This window comes from Balaenoptera borealis (assembly GCF_965194805.1).
Source record: "Balaenoptera borealis genome assembly, chromosome: 1".
NCBI lineage: Eukaryota > Metazoa > Chordata > Mammalia > Artiodactyla > Balaenopteridae > Balaenoptera > Balaenoptera borealis.
The window spans coordinates 5,719,295-5,744,808 of record NC_138860.1 but is presented as its reverse complement, the minus strand read 5'-3'; the positions used below and the strand labels follow the sequence as shown (position 1 = coordinate 5,744,808).

Sequence of the window (25,514 nt, the reverse complement as noted above, 5' to 3'; positions counted from 1 at the left end):
TCATGAGAGCAAATCTGAAAAGCTCCCACATAATAAGAAACAATTTTTTATTATAATTATGTATGATGAGAGACGTTAAGAACAACAACAAAAGAGGATACGTGGACGGAACGGCAAGAGTAGCATGGCTAGAATGTTGTTGAATAATAAGACAGCAGGCTGGATAAAGGGAGGTCACATGAAGACAATCTTAAGTGACAGAATAAGGAGCTTGGAAATCATCTGGTGACAGCAGAGGTCCACTGAAGGTTCTGAGGCAGGAAGCAGGTAAAGCCACGTACTGGACAGCAAGTGCCTCGAGCTAACTGGCACATCACAAGTTTGAGGCTGGTGGATCTCCAACACTGTCATCCTTGGTCAGTGCCCAAAATAAAAACCTCATGTCTACCCGCTCTCTTACTTAAATCACAGTAGGATAGAAAGATGTGGTAGAACACATACGCTGTAGACAGGGAGACCTGAGTTTAAACCGTGGCTCTATTTTAGGAGATTTTGTGACCTTGGGCAAGTTACTGGCCCTTTTGAGGTTGATATAAGGGACTTAGAGAAGGAAGTCATTCTATATAGAGGGGACAATTAACAGCTAATACCCTGAGGGAAGAGAATGTTGAAGGGTCAAGGATAACAAGGAAGCCAGGGTGACAGAAGCAAGAAGGACAGAGAGGAACGACGGAGGTTGGGAGGAGATCGGGCAACACAGACCTTACAGGGCCTTGTGCATCATCATTGTAAGAACTTGGCTTCTGGTGAGATGAAAGGTCGTCAGGGGCATAGAAACGGACAATGTTAGAATCCACTTAACAAATATTTGAAAAGTATCGCCCTGGTTGCTAAGTGGAAAATAGACTCCAGAGAAGGCAAGGGTGAAAGCAAGATCTGTTAGGGGGCTTGCAGTGTCACAGACAGGCTCGGATGGTGCCATCAGAAATGGGAGAAGTGATCCAATCCTGAATGTATTGATACTTGGAAGGAACAGAAGATAGGGTTTGTTGATGGACTGAATTTGGAATCAGGCAGACTGTGTGCATCTATAGAGAAAGGGTAGGAGAGAAACACACTTAGGGACAATCCCAAGGTGTGGGGCCTGAAATGAGAGGAGGTCAGAACAGAAGTGCTGTGTTGGGAGTGATACAGCAGGTACACGTGTCACAGGAGTGGGGATAGCAAAGGGCTGGTTCTGGACAAATTAAAGATGCTCATTAGGCAGTCACGTAGAAATATGAGATGTTGGATAAATGAGTCTACAGAGTAGAGGTCCATCCCAAAGATATAAAATTGAGAGGCCTCCATGTATAGAGAGTACTGAAAGCTGTGAGATGGCCTGAGATCGTTAAGGGAGTGAGTGAAAGTATGAAAAAGGTTCAGTGACTAAGTCTTCGTGTACTCCAGGGTTGAGAGGCTGGAGAGACACAGAGGGCTCCACAGAGAAACCTGAGAAGCAGCCAGTGCCGCGGGAAAAGCACCAGGAGGAAGTGGGGATGGCAGGGTAAAGCATTTCGAGAAGAAAGAGACTCAAAGCATCAGTCTGCCTAATAGTTCAAGATGAAGACTGAGAAGTAACCACTGGACTCAAAGTGTGGATGTGTTAATGACCTTGACAGGAAAAGTTTTAGTAGAGTCGTCAAAATCTGGTTGAAGTGGTTTCAACAAATAGGAGAGGAATTGGAAACAGCTAACATAAGCAACCTTCAAAGTGATTTTTTTTTACCTTAGAAAGCACCTTTTAATTCAAGCATAATGTTTACCCAGGAAAGTATACAGAACTCAGTGAACTATCACAAAGTGAATACCTAGGTTCTTTCCAAGAGTTTTGCTTAAAAGAAAGCAGAAGAAAGGAGCAGGGCCTGAACGAGTAAGTGGTATCAGTAAAAAGTCTTTCTGTTTCTTTAGGAGTTGGAGGTAAGAATGGCACATTTGTGTGTTAATCAGAAATGACCCAGGAGGGAGTAAAACACTGGAGATGTGGGAGAGAGAAGGCAGCTGCTAAAGCAACGTCCGTGTAGAGGGTGTCCGGGCTTTTGGTGCCGGTAGAGCCCGGCCTCACTGGGCATGCAGACCTTTCAGGCTGTAACAGGAGGGAAGGGCGCAGCGGATGAAAACACAGCAGGGTGGTAGATGCTGCGGAAGTTCCCCTCAGTGAGGCAGGGAGCAGGTTGGCAGCGTGGGTGAGGAGCAGAGGACCAGCTCCAGAGCCTCCCGCCCAGGTGGTCCCCCAGCCCGACCACTCACCACCCGTGACCTTAGGCAAAGTACTCGGCCTCTGGATGCGTAGGTGTCCTCATCTTAAACATGGATTCATGACAACATCTACTCAGTATGATTGCTGTAGGTAGGTATGAGAGGAGGTAATAGCAAAGCACTTACAACTGGGGCCGCGGAGAATGCAGTCAGTAAATGTTCACTGCTGTCATCCATCCCGAGCGGAGGAAGGCGGTGCTCGAGAAAAAGGGAGGGATGAGATAGCCTGTAGCAAAGGGATCAAGTCAATAAGCCAGGAAGATAGAGCCAAGAAAAGCTACGGGCTCCACAGCGCTTAGTGGTCATGAATTTAAAGACCAACCAGCAAGGTTCAGGCACAGAGCAGGCAGAGTTGGACTCGGATTGGAATTTGCCAGACAAGTACAATGAATGTAAGAGAGGTGAACAAAGGGGTTATGAGGAACTGTGGAGTCCAAGCTGAATAAGTAAGGAAGTGAGGATATAATGAGGTGAGGGCTGGGGAAATGGGGCTGGATTAGTTGGGTTTCTAGAGAAAATGCTGAGATCATAGCGAGGGAGATGCCTTTAGGACAGTGTGGCCTAAGTAGGCTGGAACTAACAAGCCAGGATACTGGAAGGCTCTCCTACAAGGATCTTGAAATCATAAAGAATCATCGTAAAGTAGTAGTTTTGGAGAAGGTCTCGTGAGCCAAATGTAAAAAATCTCGAGTTATCTCTCACTGTAACAAGGAGAACTCTGGATGGGATAGTATGAAAAACGAACTTCAAGCTGTTTGTTGCTGTTTGCTTTCTTTTCGTTTGTTTTTAAGGAAGAAAGGAGAAGCAGTAGTCTGGAAGCAGATAAGAGACGGCGGGTGGTCCATTGTCCCACCGAGGTACTCAAGGTCAGAGGAGCAGGAGAGAAGACAGCCAGTGCTGGAGAGGGTTGCAGGAAAGCAGTGTTCTCAGGGGAGGGCCAGGCTCAGCGTGGGGACAGATGCTAAGAAAGGGCAGTGAGACCACAGGGCACAGACCCTGTAAAGAGCTGCGGAGAAGGAGTGAAGATGGTTCCAGTTAGGCGGTGTGCAAAGAAAAATGAGATAAAATACAGGGGTGTGATATTTCCTAGGAGTCCTAGAGCTCTTTTAAATTACCTGTTAAATAACCTGTGTGGTTTGTTTCCCTGTGGGGACCTTGATGGGCATCTGAGGGAATTGGGGTTAAAAGGTCATGATGGGATTGGTCCTAACAGTTTTCAAGGCAGACAGTGGTAGTACGGCTGTGAGCACTAGGGAAGGAATGGTGAGGTTTTCCCCAGAGGAATGAGGAGCTCAGGTGCCCTGTCTTCATTCCTAAATAACGGCCGAGTAAAGGCTGAGCAGAATGATGCCCCCGGAGCACAGGGAGTGGAAAGGCCTCCTCTGCATCCCCCCAGGTGGTGTGATGGGGCCAGGCATCCACTGGGTCCTCCCATCAGGGCCTGCACCAAGGTGAGGCACGTAAAGTACTACACTTGAGGCGGGGGCCAAAAAACTCAGTCAAGTATTTTAATGCAATATTTTTTAAAAATCAAAATTAATGCAGAAAAATCATGATGAACAAAACGTTAAAAGTTTAAAAAAGAACGAGATCACAGTGACTGCAGAATTCAGCCCTGCACTACGTTTGCTCCATCTTCCACTAAGCAAATTGGTAAATGAAAAGTACAAGTAAATTCAAACATATCGATAGCAATTTACTAAACCAAAAGAAACAGAAAATATGCCCTGCACAGGTATACTTTCATTAAAGATTTTATTAACAAGACTCACCAGTTTTCTTCTTCAGCTTTAATTTCTCTTTGTTGCTAATACGTTTCAAGGTGGAGGTTATCACTTTTTTTGTGTTTTTAACAGTTGATGTTTTGGACTCCACAGGAGAATAATGGATCCTTTTGATTTCTTGTACTTCTGTGTATTCTGTAACTGTAACCTTCAAATTTGCATCTTCTGTGTTTCCCTCACTCTTTCTTTTACGAGCAACTAAAGCTACCTTTGAGGGAGGAGTTATCACATTTTTACAACTCTTTGGTCTACTCAGTATTAAATCTCTAGCTGGAAGAAAAGAATGAAAATCATCTTTCTCTTTGTGATCATCTGTTTCTTTTTCACACTCACCCACTACAACACTGAGACATCTTTTTGCCTTCGGTTTATTAGCCTCCGTTTGGTTTTCTCTGGCACAAGTGGGCTTTCTTTTAGTAACAGTGGCAGAAAGTATTGGGCGTCTCTTAAGAGGTTTATCGTGGCTGTGACCAGAAACATCCTGAACTGCAGAAAATTTAGGCTGTTTCTGTTTCTTAAAAGTATAATAATTTGACTTCATTTCTAAAGCTTTGGATTCTTCAAAAGTAGCTTTTGGAGATTTTGAACCCTGACATTCAGGAATACAAGGTAAAACTTCATTTCTTCTCCCCTCCTGAGAATGTTGTGAGGCCTGAGAATTTACATTTGATAATGGTGACAATTTACATGTTTGCTGAGATACACATATGTATGCCATATTATCTTTTAAAAATTGATTTGGGGATAGAATTGGATTAATTGACTCTGATTCTAGATCCTGATTTAGTCCATAATTATCATTTATGAAAGAATCTGGACTTAAAATTGTCCGATAAATTTCACATACACTTTTTGACTCCAAAATCACAGGCCTTGAATTACCTTTCACACACATATCTGGTGAAAGACACATCATTAACTCTCGTTCATTATTAGCTGCACGGCTATTATTCACAAAGGAATCTGGACTTAGAAAATTTCCTTGGCTTTGTGTGATGTTCAACGTTGAAGAATAGTTTGGGGTAAGGATAAGTTTACTGTTCTCTTCAATTTGGTCATTATTTATGGAGTCCAAGGAAGTTTCACTTATGACTGTCTCATTAAAATGAAAATCTTTTACAACGTTGGCACCTTCTACTTTTAATAGTTCCCTATTTTCAGATGTAGGAAGGGATGTGTAGGTAGTAGATCGACGGACAGAAACTGGCAAGCAGGTCTCCCCATGGCACTCTTGGAAAGTGGGACTGATAGGTGATATGGGTATTTTATTTTCTTCAAGGATTAAAGAATTGTTTTCTGTTGGGGAACAGCTTTCGTTCGTAGCCAGATTCTCACGTGCTTGTAGTGGGCTCCTAACTCTGTCAAATTTTGAGGAAATGTTAAATGTTTTATTTACATTTTGAATATTTGAAATCTTCTGGTTATGACCTGAAGAGGCTGATACTTTCTTTTTATTAATGGTATCCCAAAGACTCCTCTGCAAAAATAAGCAAAACATACAGATTAAGTTGATAACTATTGAATAGTACCTTTAAGCAAAATTATGTATGCTACCTCAAGACTGTTAACAAAATAATTTTTACATATTATTATTTTCCTAGAGTAAATTACAGAATGATGAAAACTTAGTACCTTTTTCTTTTTCGGCTCTTCTGCATTTCCTAGTAATATAGCTTGGTGTTTCAGAACATCATTTACAAGAAATGTCACAATCTCTCTTACTCGGCCTCCTTTTAATGGTGTCCAGGTAATAGAAATAACAATTTTTTCTTTAGGCTATAATCAAAAGAATACATTTTAAATGACTATAACTGTAGTGATGTATAATAACCAAAATATATTATATGTAACTTAGAATACAGTAGACAATTACTAATTGTTACTCACCAACACTCTATACCCTAACAACATTTAGAAATCAAATATATTTTCCTACCCTATCTCGTTTCATTATAAGGAAAAAAGTTACTAGTAATAACAAGGTTCACAACAAAATAAAATTATAATAATCACTCAGTGGTTTTTAAAAATTTAATCACATATTTCCACTTCTTTAGAATATGTACAGAACTTCTATTTCAAATATAATGACCTTACATTAGAAAGACTTTTTCAAAAAGAAATGTAAAGATGATCAGCTAAATTCCTTGCTCTCCACTTCTCTAAAGTCCATATTATCATAATTGATATTTGTTAAATACTTACTTCGTTCCAAGCATAGTTTCAGGTATCTAACATAACTAGTCAAATTCTCACATCCCTAGGAAGCAGACACTGTGATGATGCACGTTTTACAGATGAAGTAATCAAGGTCCAGAAAGCTTTAAGTATTTTGCCAAAGTCATACTGCTAGTAATTAGAACCCAGGCATTCTGAGTCCAGAGTTTAAACCTTAACATCTACACCCTACAGCCTGGCAGGAATTTGCCAAATGCAAAACCCTCACATGACAAAACAAACTCTGTGTTTGTTGTTTTTCAGGGGGAAAAAAAGACAAGTTTTGTTTGTTTGTATGTATGTATGCATGTATTTAGACAAATTAAAATAGAAGTTTTACTGCAGAAGTTGTATTACGGTAATGCCAGAAGGGAGGAGAGATGGTAGACCAGCTACCAACATTAGGACCCACGATCACACAACCTGACAGACAAGAAATGGTAGAGCTGAACCGGTATCAGCCTCACAGAGAAGGTCAGACCTTTACAGCTTTTCCCCTGGACAGAAAAAGCAATTCTCCTGTCCTCTTCACAGTACCTGGGCTTCTTAGAACTCATACTCCTAGAGTTTAGTTATATAGGTGCCTGTTTTTAGTACCAAGCTTGCCTGACATATAATAAAAGTCCTTACTTTGATATCTGTCTTTTATTCCCTTCCCTATGCTTGGCCATGGGCCCAGTAGAAGCATACTCCAGTTTCACGATACTGAATGAATATCTTTGGCTCTTTCTTGTTGAGTTATGCTAAATCAGTTAAGTGACCAGCTACAGCAAAAACAACAAGAATAAAATCACAAGAAAAACTCTGGTGAAGGCTAGCCTCCCCCTTGTCTGGCCTTGCAGAATTCCTGAGCTTCTCAACAACTTAGTATCAATAATTAGGTGAGTGTCCGAGACTCACTTTCAGAGCTTTGAAGGCCTTAGTAGATGGATAAACTGGAAAAATCTCAGGCCCAGAGACCACACACACCATCTTCAACCCACCTGTTGTTACCCTTTGTCAGATCAGACTCACACAACTCTAATAAAAGGAAGGGGGATTACAAGCCAAGGTTAGGGTTGGAAGATCCCCCAAATTTAGAGCTTAAATGGGCTTTTGTCTCATTTCACTAAATTTCAACTCATCACTTTGTTAAATTAATGTTTAACAGCACATCTGTGGTAGGCTAGATTATTCTGGCTCCAGGCTAGGATGTTTCTGGTTGTGTGATGTGTGCTCCGCATATAGAAATCATTAGGTCAGTGAATGTTCTTTCTTTTTTTGTCATATACAGCCATACCTTGTTTTATTTTTCTTTATTTTGCTTCGTAGATATTGTATTTTTTTTTTTTTTTTAACAAATTGAAGGTTTGTGGCAATCCCTCATTGAGCAAGTCTATTGGTGCCATTTTTCCCACAGCATTTGCTCACTTTGTGTCTCTGTAGCACATTTTGGTAATTCTTGCAATATTTCAAACTTTTTCATTATAATATGTGTTCTGGTGCTCTGTGATCTTTGATGTTGAGACACAGATGTAGAGAACAAACGTATGGACACCAAGGGGGAAAACTGCGGTGGGGTGGGGATGGTGGTGTGCTGAATTGGGCGATTGGGATTGACATATATACAGTGATGTGTGTAAAATTGATGACTGATTAAAAAAAAAAACAAAAAAGAAACAGCATCGCAGGCTACAGAGAAATTGTTCATGAAAGGAAGAGTCAATCAATGCAGCAAACTTCACTGTTGTCTTGTTTGAAGAAACTGCCACGGCGACCCCAGCCTTCAGCAGCCACCAGCCTCATCAGTCAGCAGCATCAACATCGAGGCAAACCCTCCATGAGCAAAAAGATTAGTTTGCTGAAGGCCCAGATTGTTAGCATCTTTCAGTAGTAGTCTTTTTAACTTAAGATATGTATATTGTCTTTTTAGACATGATGCTATTGCACACTTAATAGATTACAGTATAGTGTAAACATAGCTTTTATATGCACTGGGAAACCAAAACATTCATGTGACTCGCTTTACTGTGATTTTCACTCTATTGCAGGGGTCTGAAACTGAACCCACAATATCTCCAAGGTCTGCCTGTACAACTTACTTAATGGGCATATCTATCAAATTTTGTTCTTACTGAGATTCAAATGAAATTATCTGTTTAGGATAAATTCAAGAGTGTGAACTCTTATTATTTGCTTCTCAATTTATATATAGAAAATTTGAAAAGGGGGTGTCCCTTCTAAAGAGTTACTGTTACTTAACAAATAGTTATTGAGTGCCTAATGGCATACATAGTGCCTGACACAGGATGGCCATACATTAAATATTTAAGTGACAAAATTATTGAATGAATGAAAAGCAGACATGGTCTCTGGCCTCATGGACACTATATTCTTCTCAATAAAAGAAATTACAAAATCTAAGTGAAAAGATAAATACAAAAATACAAGTCCCCAATACTGTTATCAATGAAACAAAAAAAAAGGTTTGAGAGAGCCATAGTGAAGGGACCTATAATCTCTAACTGGGTGATCAGAGAGTATAATATTAATATTTAAGCTAAGACAAAGGATAAGAATGAGCTGGACAGACAGAGCTAAGGGAGGAGCAATTCAGCAGAACGTGCCAGCATGTACACAGCCCTGAAATAAGAAACTGCTTAGTGTAGCCCTAGAAACAGACTGAGGACCAGTGCGGCTTAACGTTAGTGGGAAGGCAAATGACCTGCGATACATGAGGTTGGAGAGAGAAGCAGAGGACTATCGTATATATGTAATCTCTTTAACAGATTTGAACATCATAAACAGCATCACTTAGGTGTACATTTTGTGGCTGCAGAGGTTTTGTTTTGTTTTGCTTGTCTGCCTATTTTCTTTAAGGCATACCAAAATGAAGTGCTAGTCTTTTTATCCTTAGTTGAAAGGTTAGTCAGCTAACCCAGGAGGAGAGCACATTGGGAGGGAGATGGTCAGAGTGCTCACCCCCTTTTCCTTTTCCATGCCTCCTCCTCCTCCATCCACCTGCCCAAGAGGAAGCCCTTTGGTAATCTGTAACAATCCATAGACTGAGACAGTGAGAGCGAGTCAGTTCTGAAAAATATGTCAAGGGATTTATAACTGATACATGCTTTTTGGACTGCAGTGATAGTCTAGCTACAAAACTTCACCTTTTATGGAGACAAATACCCTCAGAGGTGTAAAAACTGAGATAAAACATAAAGCATTTTAATTTTTCCCTTTTGGAAATCTTTATTTGGTCTCCCCCGCCCCCCAACTCCACCCTTTAAAAAAATTTCTTAGGTAACTCAAACAAATGAGGGAACAGATCTGTCATACTACTTTCTTTTAAATATGCCTCTATTACCTTCAGTAATGCCATTCTTGGATATGCATCACTGTTAATTTTTTGAACAGAAGCATTGCCATGTGTCTGAGGTAAGAATCTTACTATTTTATCTAGATTCTGAAAGACAGCAGAAAGTCAGAATTACAATAAAAAAAGTGGGCTGCATCTCCCTCCTTTGGGAGAAGATTTAAAAAATGTTGACAATCAATAAACAAGATGATCTCTCATAATTCCATCTAGTCCTAAGAGTCTGTGGTCTTTGTTTACAAACTTTTTATTAGTGACAGATCAGAAAACGGTAGTTGCAGCCAGTGACAACTGAAGCTGCCTTGTTATTAAATGGATCTGGCCCGCCCCCTTGTGGCCGTAAGTGCAATGACCATAACTGTCTGAGAAGCCTGGCTGTGAAGGAGGAGGAGGGAAGAGTCAGGTTTGGGGCTGCCTTGCCAGTCTCCCAGTCACATCAAATTAGCATCAAACTCATTGCACAATAGACAGGTGGCTTATTTTCTTGAAGAAATGCGAGCGGCCTCATGTTAGCCTCTACTCGTTTGCAGAGCAAAAGCTCCTATTTCCAGAACTGGCACCAATGAGTCAGTTAAACCATCCAGTTGAGTTGTTCATAACCCTGGTTACAGAGATCACTTGAGGGGTTTGTAAAAAGTAAAAATGCCCCGACCCTCCTCTATGTCCTCCCCAGGAGTGATGCTGAAGCGGGGTCCTGGTACCCGTGGTTTTTTTAAAGCTCACCACTGAGGTAACGTGCAATCAGGATGGAAACACCACGTAGCTTAATCCCATTCAGTAGGATGGCTGGTGATTTTAACTGAATGTCATTATGAAGACCTAGACCCAAATGACAAACCCCCTACATTACAGCAGTCCTATGCAGATTCTAACACACCAGTATTATTGAAGTTTTAGAAAGAATGACTAGGAGATTAAAAGAAACCCAAGAGATCATTTAAAAAAGTTTTCCTGGGGCTTCCCTGGTGGCGCAGTGGTTGAGAATCTGCCTGCCAATGCAGGGGACACGGGTTTGAGCCCTGGTCTGGGAGGATCCCACATGCCGCGGAGCAACTGGGCCCGTGAGCCACAACTACTGAGCCTGTGCGTCTGGAGCCTGTGCTCCTCAACAAGAGAGGCCCCGACAGTGAGAGGCCCGCGCACAGCGATGAAGAGTGGCCCCCGCTTGCCACAGCTAGAGAAAGCCCTCGCACAGAAACGAAGACCCAACACAGCCAAAAATAAATAAATAAATATAAATAAATAAATAAATTTATAAAAAAAGTCTTCCTTGGATAGGCCCCAATAAATCTGCTCTACAAAAATATCCCAAATGACAGTCTCCTGGTCTTCGCTCCGCTTCAGGCCTAGATATATTGTATGGTAGACTTATTTTTATACTAATTGTGAATTTCTGTCATTCTTTGGCAAGTATAACACTTTACCTAGTGGTTCTTGAGATGCCATCTGCATACATAAGACCTTGTTTAAAATGGAGTTTTCTGTATTTACCCCCAGAAAGTCACGTTAGTAAGTGTGGAGTGGTGAGTAGAAATCTCCCTCATTTAACAAGCAGTCCGGACAAATCTGATGCAAGTGGTTGCAGGCACCTCAGAGAAGTGCTGCTTAGTCAGACCGTGACATGCTAATTCACTGGAGGTGTGGGGTGTGTTTTAGATAAGGGATGTTCTAATATTTATTTCCCACTACAGTGCTTCTCAAAATGTGGTCCCTGGACCTGTAGCAGAGGCATCACCCGGAAACTTCTTAGAAATGCAAGTTCTCGTCCTGCTCTACACATATGGAATCAGAAAGTCTGAGGGTGGGGACCCAAAAGTATTTTAACCAGCCCTCCAGGTGATTCTGATGTCCAGTCTCCTCAAACCATCCCATCCTCCTTGATAGCTGTTTGATGTAGCTTCTTCTTGTTCTTAGAATTTTTCCCTCAACCTCCTAACATATGTCCTTAGGAAGGAACCATGTCTCATGTCTATAAATCAATACAAGGGAAAGTGCATGGGATTTAAAATTATAAGACCTAGATGGGAATCCCAGCTCTGTCAACTGCTAAGAATAAAACCATGCATAGATATTTCCACCCTCTGAGCATATTTCCTCATGAAAAATCAGGAAGAGAACATTTATTCAGGACACAGAGTCCAGACTTTTGCTTAAAGCTTTCTCTCATTTGAGCACCATGCACAGCTGCAGTTGGCATTACTTTCAACTAAGAGATGAGAAAATAGAGACACAGAAGACTCAGAAGAGTGAACTGAGCTGCCTACCCTGACCCACTGCACACAAACCCTTTGATAGTGTTGCCTTATCTGCAAATGTGGATAAGGACTCCATGAGTGTGGTGTAAGGATTAAATAAGGCAACAGAGTTTAAAAGAATTTGTAAAAGGTAACATTATGTTTGTATGTATTATCTTAGTGGTTTGGTGGGTTGAGTGGAATCAGCACACCCAGACCTGAAGCTGAGGGAAATCAACAGCTAATAAAAGACAAGTTTTGTTTTAAAGCAGAAACCATAAAACATCATAAACAGATGGTTTAAAAGATAAGAACAGTTAACTTTTACAGTATAAAAAGTGTAATTCTAAAAAAACAAAACCCAAAAACTTTAGTTCCACAAAACAAAAAAGAACAAGTAGAAGTATTATGTAGATAGAAAAAAGTATATATCTTTTCACGAAAAGAAAAGCAAACATTTATAAACTAGAGAGAACGGGCAGGTTCTTAAGTGTAGCTGAACCACTGCTTATGCACAAGGCAACAGACCTCAGATTAAAGCCTCTTCTCACTGCCTTAGGAAGCGGTTATTTACATAAGGAGTGAGACTCCCTCAGCTATTTTTTTTTTCTTTTCACCCTTTCAGAGATTCTAATCAATGGAAAGACCACAGAAATCAGAAAAAGAAAGTAAATTCTCTAGATTTTGGTGACAGGAATGGGAGCATTACTCTGGCCAATGCAATGAAGAAAAGCTACCCAGGAAGTTCTTGAAACAACAGTCATAAAATTAAATTTGAATCACCGGTAAAACTACACTACAGCAAACAAACAAAAAAAACGATTAAAATAATAAAGTGTTCATACTTGTTGAAAACAACACTGAGGAAGTGTTTTTGGTTTTGTTGCTATAGACGTTTGGCCAAAACAAAGTTCACCGGAATAGTAGTTACCCTGACTGTGGAATCAGTTTCCCTATGGAAACTAAAGTGGATATTTAAGATGACTGATGGAAAGTAATTAAAAAACCCTGCTCTAACTAAAGTACTCCTGGCAGTTTTAAATACAGACAGATGGGTGGATGGATAGATGTATGGATAGAGAGACAGATGAAAGATAAGAATATTAATTTTAAAAGTGCCATCCATTACTCTAGAACCGCAAGTCTTCTCGAGGCCTGAAGTCTATGAAAAACGCTTCTCTGCAACAGAAAGCTAGGAAAGGGCTTCTAAGGATGCTCCGCGCAGGCGCGTGGACGCGCTGTCACCGCCCGAGTCCCCGCCGACCCAGGTGCTCTGCCCCGGGGACCAGTGCTCACCCAGCGTTAGAGGGAAGGACCTGGCTTTATCTCCAGGCCTCAGGTCCGCTGCTGCTCGTTCCGAGGCCCCTCCCGGAGCGCGGCGGGGAGACCGCGGAAGGCCCACTCCCCTCCTACCTGCAGCACGAAGGCGCTCGGCCAGACGGTGAAGCCGCACTCGGCGGCCGGGCCACGAGACAGCTTCACGGCGGCCACCTCCTCGTTGGGGTTGTCCAGGGCCAGGGGCAGCGTCCGCGAGGCTCCCAGGCGCACGTCCCCGAAGCAGAGGAAGGGCGACCTGCAGAAGTGGCTGAGGGACAGGACCGGCGGGGAGGCCGCCTCCTCCTCGGCCCGGGGGCCCCGCGGCCCCGCCCGCGGCCTCGGTTCCGGGGGGCTCCGCTCCCAGCTGTCGCGCCCCCGACGCCTGGTCGCCATGGCGGCCTCTGGGACCAACGGGCTGCTCCGAGCCGCCCCTGCAGGAACGCCCACCGTGTCCTCTTGGGAAGCTGCGTGGAACCGAAGCGAATTCGCCCCCTTTCTCGTGCGATCGCCGGGACCCGGGAAAGAAGCTGGGCACACAGACTCGCAAACTGGAAACAGGAGCAAACAGCGCAGGTTCTTTGCTCTGTTTAAACTTCCCGCCTCCACCAATGGGCGCGTCCGGCCCCACCCACCTCCGCGCAGGGCCAATCACCGGGCAGCAGCCCCGGCCAATGAGAAGACGGCGCCTTATTTAAACGTGTCGACGGCAGCGCGGCGCTCTGCGCGCGGAGGCGACAGTGGCGTCGGGGTCTCGGCGGCCCCTGAGGCCCAGGGCTCAGACTCGGAATTCGCCTTTCGGTTTTGTGAACAGGTTGCTTGAAAGAAAGAGAGTCACAGCACTTCCACCGTAAATGCAGCAGTCATTGCGGTGCTGGGACAGTCATTTCCCTCCCCCAGTGTACCCGGCCAGGGTCACAACCCTGAGCTCCCCTCAGAGGCTTCCTGGGCCCAAATGGGAGAAAATGAGGAAAATTAAATGTATAGTTAGTGTGAACGTGCTGATGTCAGTGCCTGACCCCAGCAGGGGCTCCGTGATACTGGGAGCAAAACTAGGTAAACAAGCAAAACCCGAGATTCCCAGAAATTCATAAGCGATCGTCTTGACGGGCATTGCCCTTGACAAATAACTTCTCGGTTTTCATTTTAATTGTAGACATCTGATAATAATGGTTATCGCTTACATGTTACTCTTTGCCAGGGATTGTTTTAAGCCCTGGACATATTTATCTCAACCTTCACTTCAACCCTGTGAGGGAGGTGCCATTATTCGTGCTTCACAGATGAGCGAGGCCGGTGTCCAGCCAGCCAGGAAGTGGCAAAGCCAGGAAAGGGACACAGGCAGCTCGGCTGGTCTTGCTCTCAACCCCTGCACCTACTGCTTCTAAAGACAGGAGGAGACTTTAAAAAATAACGTGTGGATGTGTGTACGCGTGCGCGAAATATATCAAAAGAAAACTCCCTGGGTGGAAAACCAAAATGAGGAAGGTGGGATCTGAAATTATATTCACTGACACCCATTTTGACCTGATGTTGAACCCTGTTATCTTAACGATATTTAATCAAAAGTGTTCACGGAGGTTTCTTAAAATCCTAATTTAGGATTCCACTACTCCATAATTTTTTAGCAAAATGGTAATGTGAACGACAATAACCTTCATATACACTTAATTTATATTTATTGTTTCCTACTGTGAATGTTGTTCATCAAATTAACATTACAAATATAAGCCCTTAAGCTTAAGTCACTGACATGTTTGTTTCAACGCTTTTTAATATGATAGTAACACATCTTGTTTATCTATGCTCTCCCCTCGCAGTCTCTCTTCATAAAGCAATGCCCTTGACGCACAGTTTTAGAAAATCCAGAATAAACTGCACGGGATATTTTTCATTTGCCCTCCACTTCCACCCTCCACCCTTTTCCAGCCTGCTCTTTGCTGTGGGATGCTGGCCTGTGTTCTGTATTTGCTACATCCATAGGTTTTTTTACTCTGTAGCTTCTGTTTTACTCAAAGAGGGAGGTAAGGGTACTTCCCCCATTCCCCCCCCCCTCTTGGGCTGACTCCATCTCAACATTAAAATCACAAGTAGCTGGAGAGGTGCCCTCTCCTCATGGGTCTCTGGGGATCTGGGTGTGGGGACACCATGGTGTTACTAGTCCCAGGATATGGCACTATTGCTTGTTTCCCTCCATCCCCGTCACATCTTTGCAAATAGTCCCTTTATTAAACTTCCTTGAATTCCACTAAATTGGAGAGGGCCAACTATTTCCTTAGTGTCCCTGGCTGATGCAATAGTGGCCTTAGGAAATTGCCTCTTAAGATAGAATTCTGAATTGAGTTGCTCATATTTGAGGAGCACAGGGATAAACTCCTGCTAGCGAGAAACACATCATGATAATCCAAGGGATGCGGTAGCATCCTGAGTCCTCAAATTATCTATCTGTGGTGGCAGCATGAGATGAAGTGTATACGAAGGGCAATTTATTCAAAGATCAGGTGGCCGGGGCACACAGTGGCTATGCCAACACTTTATAAATGATTATAAAGCGTAGAGTGTCACCTGGTTTCACCTGACCACCCAGGAGAGCATACGTAGGGAAAAAGAAAATGAAACTCTGTGAACATCCAAGGGCACCACTAAGAACATATCTTGAGGGCTTCCCTGGTGGCGCAGTGGTTGAGAATCTGCCTGCTAATGCAGGGGACACGGGTTCGGGCCCTGGTCTGGGACGATCCCACATGCCACGGAGCAGCTGGGCCCGTGAGCCACAACTACTGAGCCTGCGCGTCTGGAGCCTGTGCCCCGCAACGGGAGGGGCCGCGATAGTGAGAGGCCCGCGCACCGCGATGAAGAGCGGTCCCCGCACCGCGATGAAGAGCGGTCCCCGCACCGCGATGAAGAGTGGCCCCCGCTTGCCGCAACTAGAGAAAGCCCTCGCACGAACCAAAGACCCAACACAGCCAAAAATAAATAAATAAAGTAGCTATAAAATTTTTTTAAAAAAAGAACATATCTTGAGAACAAGAATGTGTGGACGGAAGGCCTGAAGAAGCCCCTCACTTCCTGTGGTCTCAGGGAACACATGGCCAAGGACTAATCCCGAGGCTGCTGGTAAATGTGGCAGCACTGATTAAATGCTCGACCCTACCAGCCCTCCTAGCTAAGGGGAGGGAGGGGGACCCTGGGAAGGAGTATGGTATTTGGGCAAAATTTTAAAGGCTGAGAGCTTGTAATTCTCCCTATTCCCACAAACCTCCCTCACCAGCAGAGGCAGACCCTCCACGGTTCCGTTATATTGATGACATTTTCTAATTAAATCTGAAGAGCAAGAAACAGCTGTCAGGAACTGGGAGGGTCTGAGACTTACCCCACTGAAGTTTTACTGGAACACAGAGACACCCATTCCTTTACATGTTATCTACGACTGCTTTCACACTACAAAGGCGGAGTCGAATAGTTCCAGGAGAAATCATATTGCCTGCAAAGCCTGTACTACTTAGTATCTGGCCCTTTACAAAGAAGTTTGCCGACCGGGGATCTAATCCAAGGAACCAAACAACTGGATGTGACAAGCAACATTCCATTATCAAGTCAAAGTGGTGAACACCAGCCCAGGGCTGAGCAGGCCCCAAGTTCACAAGCTGCACAGACGACTCGGGTCCTGTAATATCTCCTCCTCCTACACTGCCTCTCTCAGTCTATACCTCGGGGAAATTGGGGATTTCCTTGACCATTTCATAAAGGAAGAAAAAGCCTGGTTTATGGATGGATGTGTATGGCAGGCCAGATGTGAGCAGAGCTAAACTATAGCCTCCCCTCAGGGTAGATGAGAACACTCAGTGAGCAGAATTTTGGATGGTGCATCTAATCCACTTCAAAAGGGAGAAGGCACGTCTCTGCTCTCTGCTGACTCAAGGGCACAGTCAACAGGTTGGGCAGCGGGTCAAGGGTGTGGAAAAAGCAAAATGAAAACTTGGTGACAAGTAAGTCTGGGGAGGAGAGGTATGTAAAAGGGCATCTCAAGATAGGGACGAGGGAATTCCCTGGTGGCGCAATGGTTAGGAATCCGCCTGCCAATGCAGGGGACATGGGTTTGAGCCCTAGTCAGGGAAGATCCCACATGCTGCGGAGCAACTAAGTCCGTGCGCCACAACTGCTGAGCCTGCGCTCTGGAGTCCGCATGCCACAGCTACCGAAGCCTGCGCACCTAGAGCCCGTGCTCCGCAACAAAGAGCAGCCCCCGCTCGCCACAACCAGAGAAAGCCCGTGCGCAGCAACAAAGACCCAACACAGCCAAAAATAAATCAATTAATTAAAAAGAAAAATTGGGACAGGAAGTTAAGAAATTTGTGTCCCTAGTAAATGCCATCATAGAATATCCAAGGCAAAGGAAGAGCTCAAAAATCAGGCAAACAAGACAACCTGTCCTGCTTAGATGTCAGAACCTCTTTCCTCAGAGACCCCATTCTTACTTGGTGAACCCATGTATACACTGGCCATGGCTGGAGATATGGGGGCTACGAAAGTCCCTCTTTCCAAGGCTGATCAGATGTCCCACCGCTGAGAGCCTGACCTGCGAACAGAGGCCAAGCAGAACCCCCAGTGTGACTCCACTCCCCAGGGACCAACCAGTTACCTGTGGCATGTGGGTTACATTAAACCCTTTCTATCACAGAAGAGGTGGTATTTTCCTCTCTGGAGTAGATGCATTTTCTGAGTATAGATTGCTGTACCTGCCCCCACCATCCATGCATGGACGTACAGAATGCTTTCTCTAGAACCAATGAATCTGTGGGGGTTTTCAAAGTGTGTCTAAAAATTCTTGGTCACTTCTCCCTTCAAGAGGGGAATCTTAATTTGTGTCCCTTGAGTGGTGTGGACTTAGGGACTTGCAGTGGCAGATGTGATGTGCTATCACTTCCTAGATTAGGTTATAAAAGACTGCAGCTTAAATCCTGCCTGTGTTCTCTCTTTCATTTTTTCTTGGGGGCAGCAGCTGTGTATCTATCACCAGGCAGCCCTGTAGAGAGAGGCTGTATGGGGAGGAACTCTGGCCAGAAGTGGGCTTGGAGGTGAAGCCTGCTCCAGGATGGCCTCTAGAGACTGCAGCTCACATGAAGTTTGACTTCAACCCCAGGATGGCCTCTAGAGACTGCAGCTCCCATGAAGTTTGACTTCAACCCCCGGGGAGACCCTGAGCCAGAGCCACCCAGCTCAGACAGTCGATTCCTGACCCACAAGACCTGTGAGGTAATGTCTGTTGTTTCAAGCCACTACATTTGGTCTAATGTGTTACACAGCAATAGAGAATTAGGTGTCCCACACAACACCGCTGCCCGTGGGAAGGCTTGGAATTCACTAGTCTTCTACCAGCTGCCTGTGGAGGCTGTTATGGTGCCAGATGCAGATGACAGTTGGCCAGGTCGGGTGTGTCCTGTCTCTCAGCTCGTGCCTTAGACTAGCAGTGGTCCATCCCGTGGCGAGTGTACAGTTCTGGGAATGAGGGGCAGTGGCGAGAGTGACCCCTCTGTCACAGGGACCAGCCCATTCATGGGATTTTCTACACTTCAGGCTCCTTGGGGAAAAACAGTGCATGACTACTTCAAGCATAATAGTCCACTATTAATATTTAAACATATTAATTAGCCACTTAAAAGCCATTAAATAATGATTTATACATTTTAACATATAAAATATTTCAAAATGATATCTAGCTTATGAAAAATGAAAATTTTAATAACTGTGCCCCAAGACACTGGTGTTCTATGTGTTCATGATCTTTTTATTCAATTTTTCAGGAGGCAGGCAGAGCACTGCATTGTCATGATGTGAAAATGTGTTCAATAAAACCTAGATATGCTTTGTTAGGACCAAAGAACTTTATTTTAAATATCAAAACAACACATAGAACTAGTTCAATATACAATACACTTCCTAGTCTTCACAGAGAAGTGAATTTTTCTATAAAGACACTGGTACTCAGGATACACGAGACAGTCAAAATATCTATAAAACTCACAAGATACTTTACACACAGTTGACAAAATAATGAATCTTGATATTTTAGATTTTTCTTTGCAATTGTTTTTAAAAGAGTTCTAATGATTAAAAAGAAAACTTAGGATTGGAGACTGAAAACTAAGTTCAAAGGCATTTCCACTTTAGTGTACATCATAAATCCCGTAATCAGAACACTTCCTACACAACATGGAGCAGCCAAATGCCCACCTCTGTGCTCATTTTTTGGCAGCCGCACTCATCAGTTGTAATACAGTTTTGTCCACCGGGATAAGAGAAGTCCGATTGTTACAAGGAATAAAAATTTTGTAATTACAAAGCAGGAATACCAAGCAACAAGGCGAAATAACAATGAGAAGTGTGCATGCTCTTCGTTCAAGAAATGTTTTAAAATCGTCAGCAGTAATGCAAGCACCGAAACTACTTCTTTACCTAAGAATTTGGAAAAAAGCAGAACAAAAGACGTATATCCATCTTTGTATAACCTCTAGTCTCTGAATATAATTCTTATTTTCTCTCTTTATAAATGGCTACAGAGGCTAAATTTAAATTGGGGATTTTTCAACAGTCACAGACTCAAGATCAATGCACAGCAAGTTGAAAGGTGAAGAGTAAACACAGTACAGACGCTCTCTCTACCAGACCTTTCCCTCATCCTCCACATGACCTAATGCTGTAACTTCTACCTTATTACGGCCACTTCCAAAGAGGAAGCGCAGAAAACATGCCACTATTGCAGGAAAAAAGTACCTTGAAGTAGAAACAATTTTAGAGGAAATAAGGGAACGATCCCCCCTGTCAAAAACCACTATAGACTTTACTGAGAGGAATGTGCAAAAGAAAGGGGGGGACCTAAAAAGAATTGTCTATGGTTCCTAGAAATTATCAAAAAATTATTCTCACATTATCCATTATTCAATCTAATGGTAACATTTACCATAACACTATTAAAAGTTTTAGAAATGCTACTTTGTTTCTTATTAAAAAATACATTTCGAGTCATTTTAAATTTGGCACTGAATCTTAGAATAATCCAACATGACTTTAAAAGTCCTAATTTTTCCTGAGTTCATCAACTCAATTTGTCTGTTGGTTGGGATGTTGCTGCTTTTTATGAGACCCATCTCAAGCCATCACCTCTGGCTCAGTTTCAGGCAAACTGAAAAAAGAAGCTGCTCAGTGTAGAGCTGGGTGGTTTGGTAACTGATTATTAACAAGAAAAGGTGGGGGATGGGAGGAGGAGAGGCAGACACACTGCTCTTTTTACTTTACTTGTCAGATTCCTCTAATGAGCATCTAGAGACAGGCCCAGGAGTGGCTTCACAGTAACTAGAAAGGCCACAGTAGTAGAGATTAAAAAAAAAAAAAAAAAAATCACACTAGTACTTGGTGCCAATTTTCCTACAAAAACATAAAGCAACCTAAAAAAAACTGTTGCCTGACCAGCAGGCAACACACACATAAGACCCATAACAACAACAAAACAACCACAGTCATTTATTAACCAGAACAGTCCGGCCAGCAGAGTCAACTCCAAGCAAGTATAGCGCACTGAAAAGGCACAAAGCATTCAATCCAGAGAAGACTGGGCATATATAAAAGGACACTGTCAAAGAGCTAGCTGATGCTTCACGTCTGACTTTCCACCAATGATACCGCAGAGTGATCTGCTAGGAGGAGAACGCAAACTTACACACATACACCAGTGAATGGTGTTGTTAATTCGTTTGCAATTACAGAGTGAAAAGCAATGAATGATATTTAAATACTTGTTAGCCCTTAACTAATAGCTTAGAGTCACTCCTCAAAGATGTTTTGACAATTTTAAGGTTGACAGAAAATTATTAATGTACCTACTTCATGATCTACCATCACTTTAAATTAAGTCACTTAATAAAGCACCAGTTTAAAACTCTATTTTTGCTACTCCTCTTCAACAGATGACTAAGTTACTTACTTAAAAGTATGCAAAGATCACTGCCTTCACAGTTGTTGGTGAAATCTTGCTGGCATGAAGAACAAACCCTAATCTTAAATAGCATTTTAGGCTGCAAAAAATAGGTGGGGTTTCTTACAAAAAAATCTTCAGCTTGTCTTAAAAAAAATTCTAAGGCAAAATTAATTAATAGTGTAGTGTAAAAAGTAAGCTTACTTTTAGCATTTAATAGTGTCCACTTAAAAGATAACATTCAATTAATTAAACTGAGGAAAACTGAGTATTTTTATTTGTAACTGGTTTGTCAGTATGACTATTCCCAGAGTATTTTCTTCTGTTCTTATTTTTATACATATAAACACAAACACTTAATCTTAGTATTCAAATGATTTTTTTAAAAAATCCATAATCCTAGGACTTCAACTGTGCTTCTTTGGACAAATATTTATTCAAACAACAAAGAATTTAAATTCTTTTAAACTATTTTAATACCTACTAAAAATCTTTGGTGCATTTAAGTAAAAATGGATTAGGTTAACAAATTTCTACATTTGATAAATTATTCAATTTACATAATAAGTGCTAACTGCTATCAACTACAAAATTAATTTAAAACAATAAATTATACTCATAAAATAAATTCTGCAGGAGGCTAAACTTAGTTGCAAGATTCAAAAGTTTAAGTATATAATTTACAGAATTAATGGGTTTTAGAGTTAATGGAGCATCTGTTCAAAATGCTCCAAATCACAACGTGACAAAAGGTTAACTGAAAAGAGTAGGCCTCATTTCGTATTTTTTGTGCCAACTTCAAAAACTTATATACATTCAGTTTGCTCAAATCCATGAGGTTTTCACAATTGTAAAATTTCTTATATTCTAATTTGGAAATTAGAGGCAGCAGATTTGTTTGTCTGTTCACCCGCTGAGGTTATTTCTTCATAAGAATTATACTACCTACCTCCCAGACTGTTTTCAAGATTACATGAGAAAACGCAGTGCCCGGCACCTTGTAAGCATTCATTAATGCTCCATTTCTTTCCCTATTGGTAGCTCTGCCACTTATTAATGATGTAGGCTTAACCTCAGATTCTTCATCTCTCTAACACGGGAATACAGTATGTCATTTCTATTTCAGAGCTGGTTATGAGGTTTAAATGAGATAACTGTGAAAGCATTGTATAAAACAGTAAACTACTATTCAAGTTTGTTATCTACAATAATAACTAAATATAATTATGTTTCACTTTATATAAGAGATGTATTCCAGAAAAGTTCTATACTGTAAACCAATTCCTACAATCAAATCATATATTTAAAGCATTAGGAGATTATTATTAAAAGAACCCTAAAGTCAATACCTTCAAAAAGCAAGGTATGCTTTTGAATGTGAAAATGCAACACCGCAACACCCTCTTTTTCTGCTACCAAACATATAATATACCACACACATACACATATATACCATTTGCCTTTCTATAAGTCCAAACTTTTCTACATTGGTTTATATGCAAGGCAGGGTACATTTTTAGATATGATATCTTTTCATCATACTAAGTTTTTTAGTTAAGTCTTATACGTCTTTATGATAAAAATCATAAAGATATGTATTTTTTAAAGTCATTTTGAAAGACAGAATAATAGTACCTCATATAGTCAAGTTCTATCATGTAAGTACTCCAGACATAACATTTCCACACAAAAGTAAGAATGCTTTATAAAGAATTAATACATAACTAGTATCTATCGGTCCTAGGATAATTATAACCAAACTTTGATAAATGAGGCAAAACTCAGGTTGGTTTTATTACTTATATGAGCTGCTTTGGTTAACTGCCCTAATTCTCAACATTTTTTTTCTTTTGTTTTATTTCCATTAGTGTGGTGAGTATTCCTGTAAAGTACCTTCATTTCTTAAGTGCTTCAGCAAACAAATTTCCACATTATTAAGTGGTTAAATTTTATTCACTAAAACTTCATTATTTTATTTGTGATTTTTTTCACAAGGGCTGGGCCAGACTTTACACAAAAAAAGTGCTTAAAGCAATTAGGAGTGTAAACAAAACTGAAATAGAAAACTCTTAAAATTGCTATTTTCCAGTAGTTTACATACAAATGACATGCTAATAATAAATCAACCCTGCCTATTCTCTAACCCTTTAAGCAGCTCTACTAGGAAACATCCTAGTTTAAGTTTAAACTGACTTGAAAATATGGAAAGTGCACATCTTTAAAGGTATTTTACAATTCTGACTGACTTTTTCCTCATTTAATTTTAATCAGTGAGGTTTTGCTCTAACTGCTATTTCCTTTTATCAAGTCCTCAACTTTTGTCTCATACAAAAATAAAAATCAAGGATAATTACAGACATTAGGCTATGTGTAAAGCAAAAATAAAGATCTAGATTACATGTAAATCTGTATACAAATAATGGTTCCCTTTAATTAAAAAACATTAAGTTCAATTAGACACAAATTTTATGTTTGCTTGGCACCTTTTCTAACAATCATATATGAAATCTGTAGGTTCGATTTCCCAGAGTTTCAGTTAGCAAAGGTAAATGAGACCAAAAGTAGCTTGTTAATTAAATTTTCATTAATTAGTTATAACTGCCCTTCCCAGAGTAAGACGAAGATATATGTTGTGATATATTATTGTTTCTGAAATAAATGGCAAAATACAAAAGGTGAACTTACCTTGAAAAATATCTAGTTAAAACTGTCATATTTTGCTTTTAACACATTTTTAACTTGTGTAATTTAATGCCTAGACCTGTATTTGGATTTCTTATTCATAATAATTGAAGCACAGGTAAAAACCAATCATTTGGGTAATTATTTCAATTCTACATTTCCTTTAATGAGCTAATCCTGCATTAGTTAGCTTTCTGGCTTTGAGTTTGTCAAAAGACCAAAGGATAGTGATAAACTGAAATTATGGCCAGATGAAAAAAGAACACAGAACTATCCAAGACTTTCTTATAAATTCAAATTCCTGATTTCAGTTTTTAAAAATCTGGAAGAAATAATAATGAAACCTTAGTTAGGATAAGGAACAGTTGCAATTATCAGTACTATATACTCTTGTATTCTTTCTTAAAAGCTACATCATCCTTAACACTTGTTTGGAAGATGGGGAAGGGAGAAACGAGGAATGAGACTAAAGAAGAATAAAAATTTCCACTGATGACTAAAAACAAATACCCTCATAATGTTAACAGCTAATAGTTTTGAAAAGTTAGAGAAACCATTAAAAATTAGCACTAGTCTTTAAAAAAATCACAAAAATGTCCATTTCAAATATTATACCTCAAAATATGTCCAAATATTCATATGTTCAGTAAACAGAGATACATATTTTTCTTGATTTGAAACGGTTCTGAGGACTTGAGAAACCAGAGAAAATGAAAAAATAGCAGCCCCACTAAGTTAAAAGCTGTCAGCTCTAGGCTACCATTAACGCGTAACCACGGAAAAAGTCTGTGGAATGTTTAGGTTTACTCATGAATGATGCTCACTATTAGAAATACTTTGTACAGCAGTGGCATTATCGAGGCCCAATAACGTTCCAAGGTAAGACTGTTCTCTAGGATCTAGCATTTGTTCAGGTCGGACTGGATGAACTATATTTGCAGGCTGAGGAGTAAGAGTGTATTTCTCCAGAAAAGCTAAGTCGGCTGCTCGTGGGTAATCAGTGGATGGCGGCTGTGGCGACAGGATCTCGTGAGAAGGTGGAGGGAGAGTGGTGGTGTGACGCACCAGGTCGCTCTGAGCGTCAGGCATCTGGACTGGAAGCAGCGTTACGGGGACACACACTTCAGCAGACACACTCTGCAACATAGTCTTGGTGTCCGACGGGTAAACTTTGGGCTGGTCCATATACTGTTTTGTTTCTGTTTGAAAGATTTTATCATCGGATGAGTACTCTACTGGCAAGGATACAAGCTTCTCCTCAGAAGCACTGAGAGGATCGTCAGGTGACTTGATGCCATGAACGTGGTCAATGTGGTATTTCAGCTTGTCTTTCCGCTTAAATGTTGCATTACAGTGCTGACAGTTGAAAGGCCGGGCATCAGAATGAATGACCAAGTGTTTTGTTAAAGTTTTCTTAATTCTAAAAGATTGATTGCAAATTTGACACTTGTATGGTTTTTCACCTGTATGAACACAAATGAAATTAACTGTAAAACGCAGTCACTTGGTAAGACAATGATTTTAATTAAGTAGCAAATTTTCCATGGGAATACTTACAAGAACTTAATAAAAGCTTAATATATGCTATCACAAAGTGGAGACGGTATAGTAACTGGTAAAGAGAATGAGCTCAAACATCCAAAAGATCTTAGTTTGAATTCTAGCTACACCATTTACCAGGCAAACCTGGAGCAAGCTCCCCAACTTCTAAGCATAGTCTC

General features: G+C 41.3%; 2 protein-coding genes across 9 annotated transcripts in view; both read right to left on the bottom strand.

Moving 5' to 3' along the window:
• ASPM (assembly factor for spindle microtubules) overlaps positions 1-13,753 on the bottom strand; it is a 62,097-nt gene extending 48,344 nt beyond the window's left edge. For 3 of the 6 annotated variants that reach the window (XM_082393912.1, XM_082393914.1, XM_082393909.1), the window contains exons 1-3: positions 13,239-13,752; positions 5,655-5,798; positions 4,011-5,499 (exon numbers count right to left, since the gene is read on the bottom strand). In XM_082393912.1, coding sequence (XP_082250038.1) covers positions 4,011-5,499; positions 5,655-5,798; positions 13,239-13,535 — 1,930 coding nt within the window. In that variant the 5' untranslated portion in view covers positions 13,536-13,752. Of the gene's footprint in view, positions 1-2,364; positions 3,143-4,010; positions 5,500-5,654; positions 5,799-13,238 lie in introns of those variants that run through there. The other 3 variants (XM_082393910.1, XM_082393911.1, XM_082393913.1) reach the window with 3 other exon arrangements.
• Positions 13,754-18,703: 4,950 nt separating this feature from the next.
• The window catches only part of ZBTB41 (zinc finger and BTB domain containing 41), a 44,023-nt gene continuing 37,212 nt past the window's right edge, over positions 18,704-25,514 (bottom strand). For 2 of the 3 annotated variants that reach the window (XM_082394306.1, XM_082394307.1), the window contains exon 11: positions 18,704-25,256. In XM_082394306.1, the coding sequence (XP_082250432.1) occupies positions 24,601-25,256 (656 nt within the window). In that variant the 3' untranslated portion in view covers positions 18,704-24,600. The remainder of the gene's footprint in view (positions 25,257-25,514) is intronic. The other variant, XM_082394308.1, reaches the window with a different exon arrangement.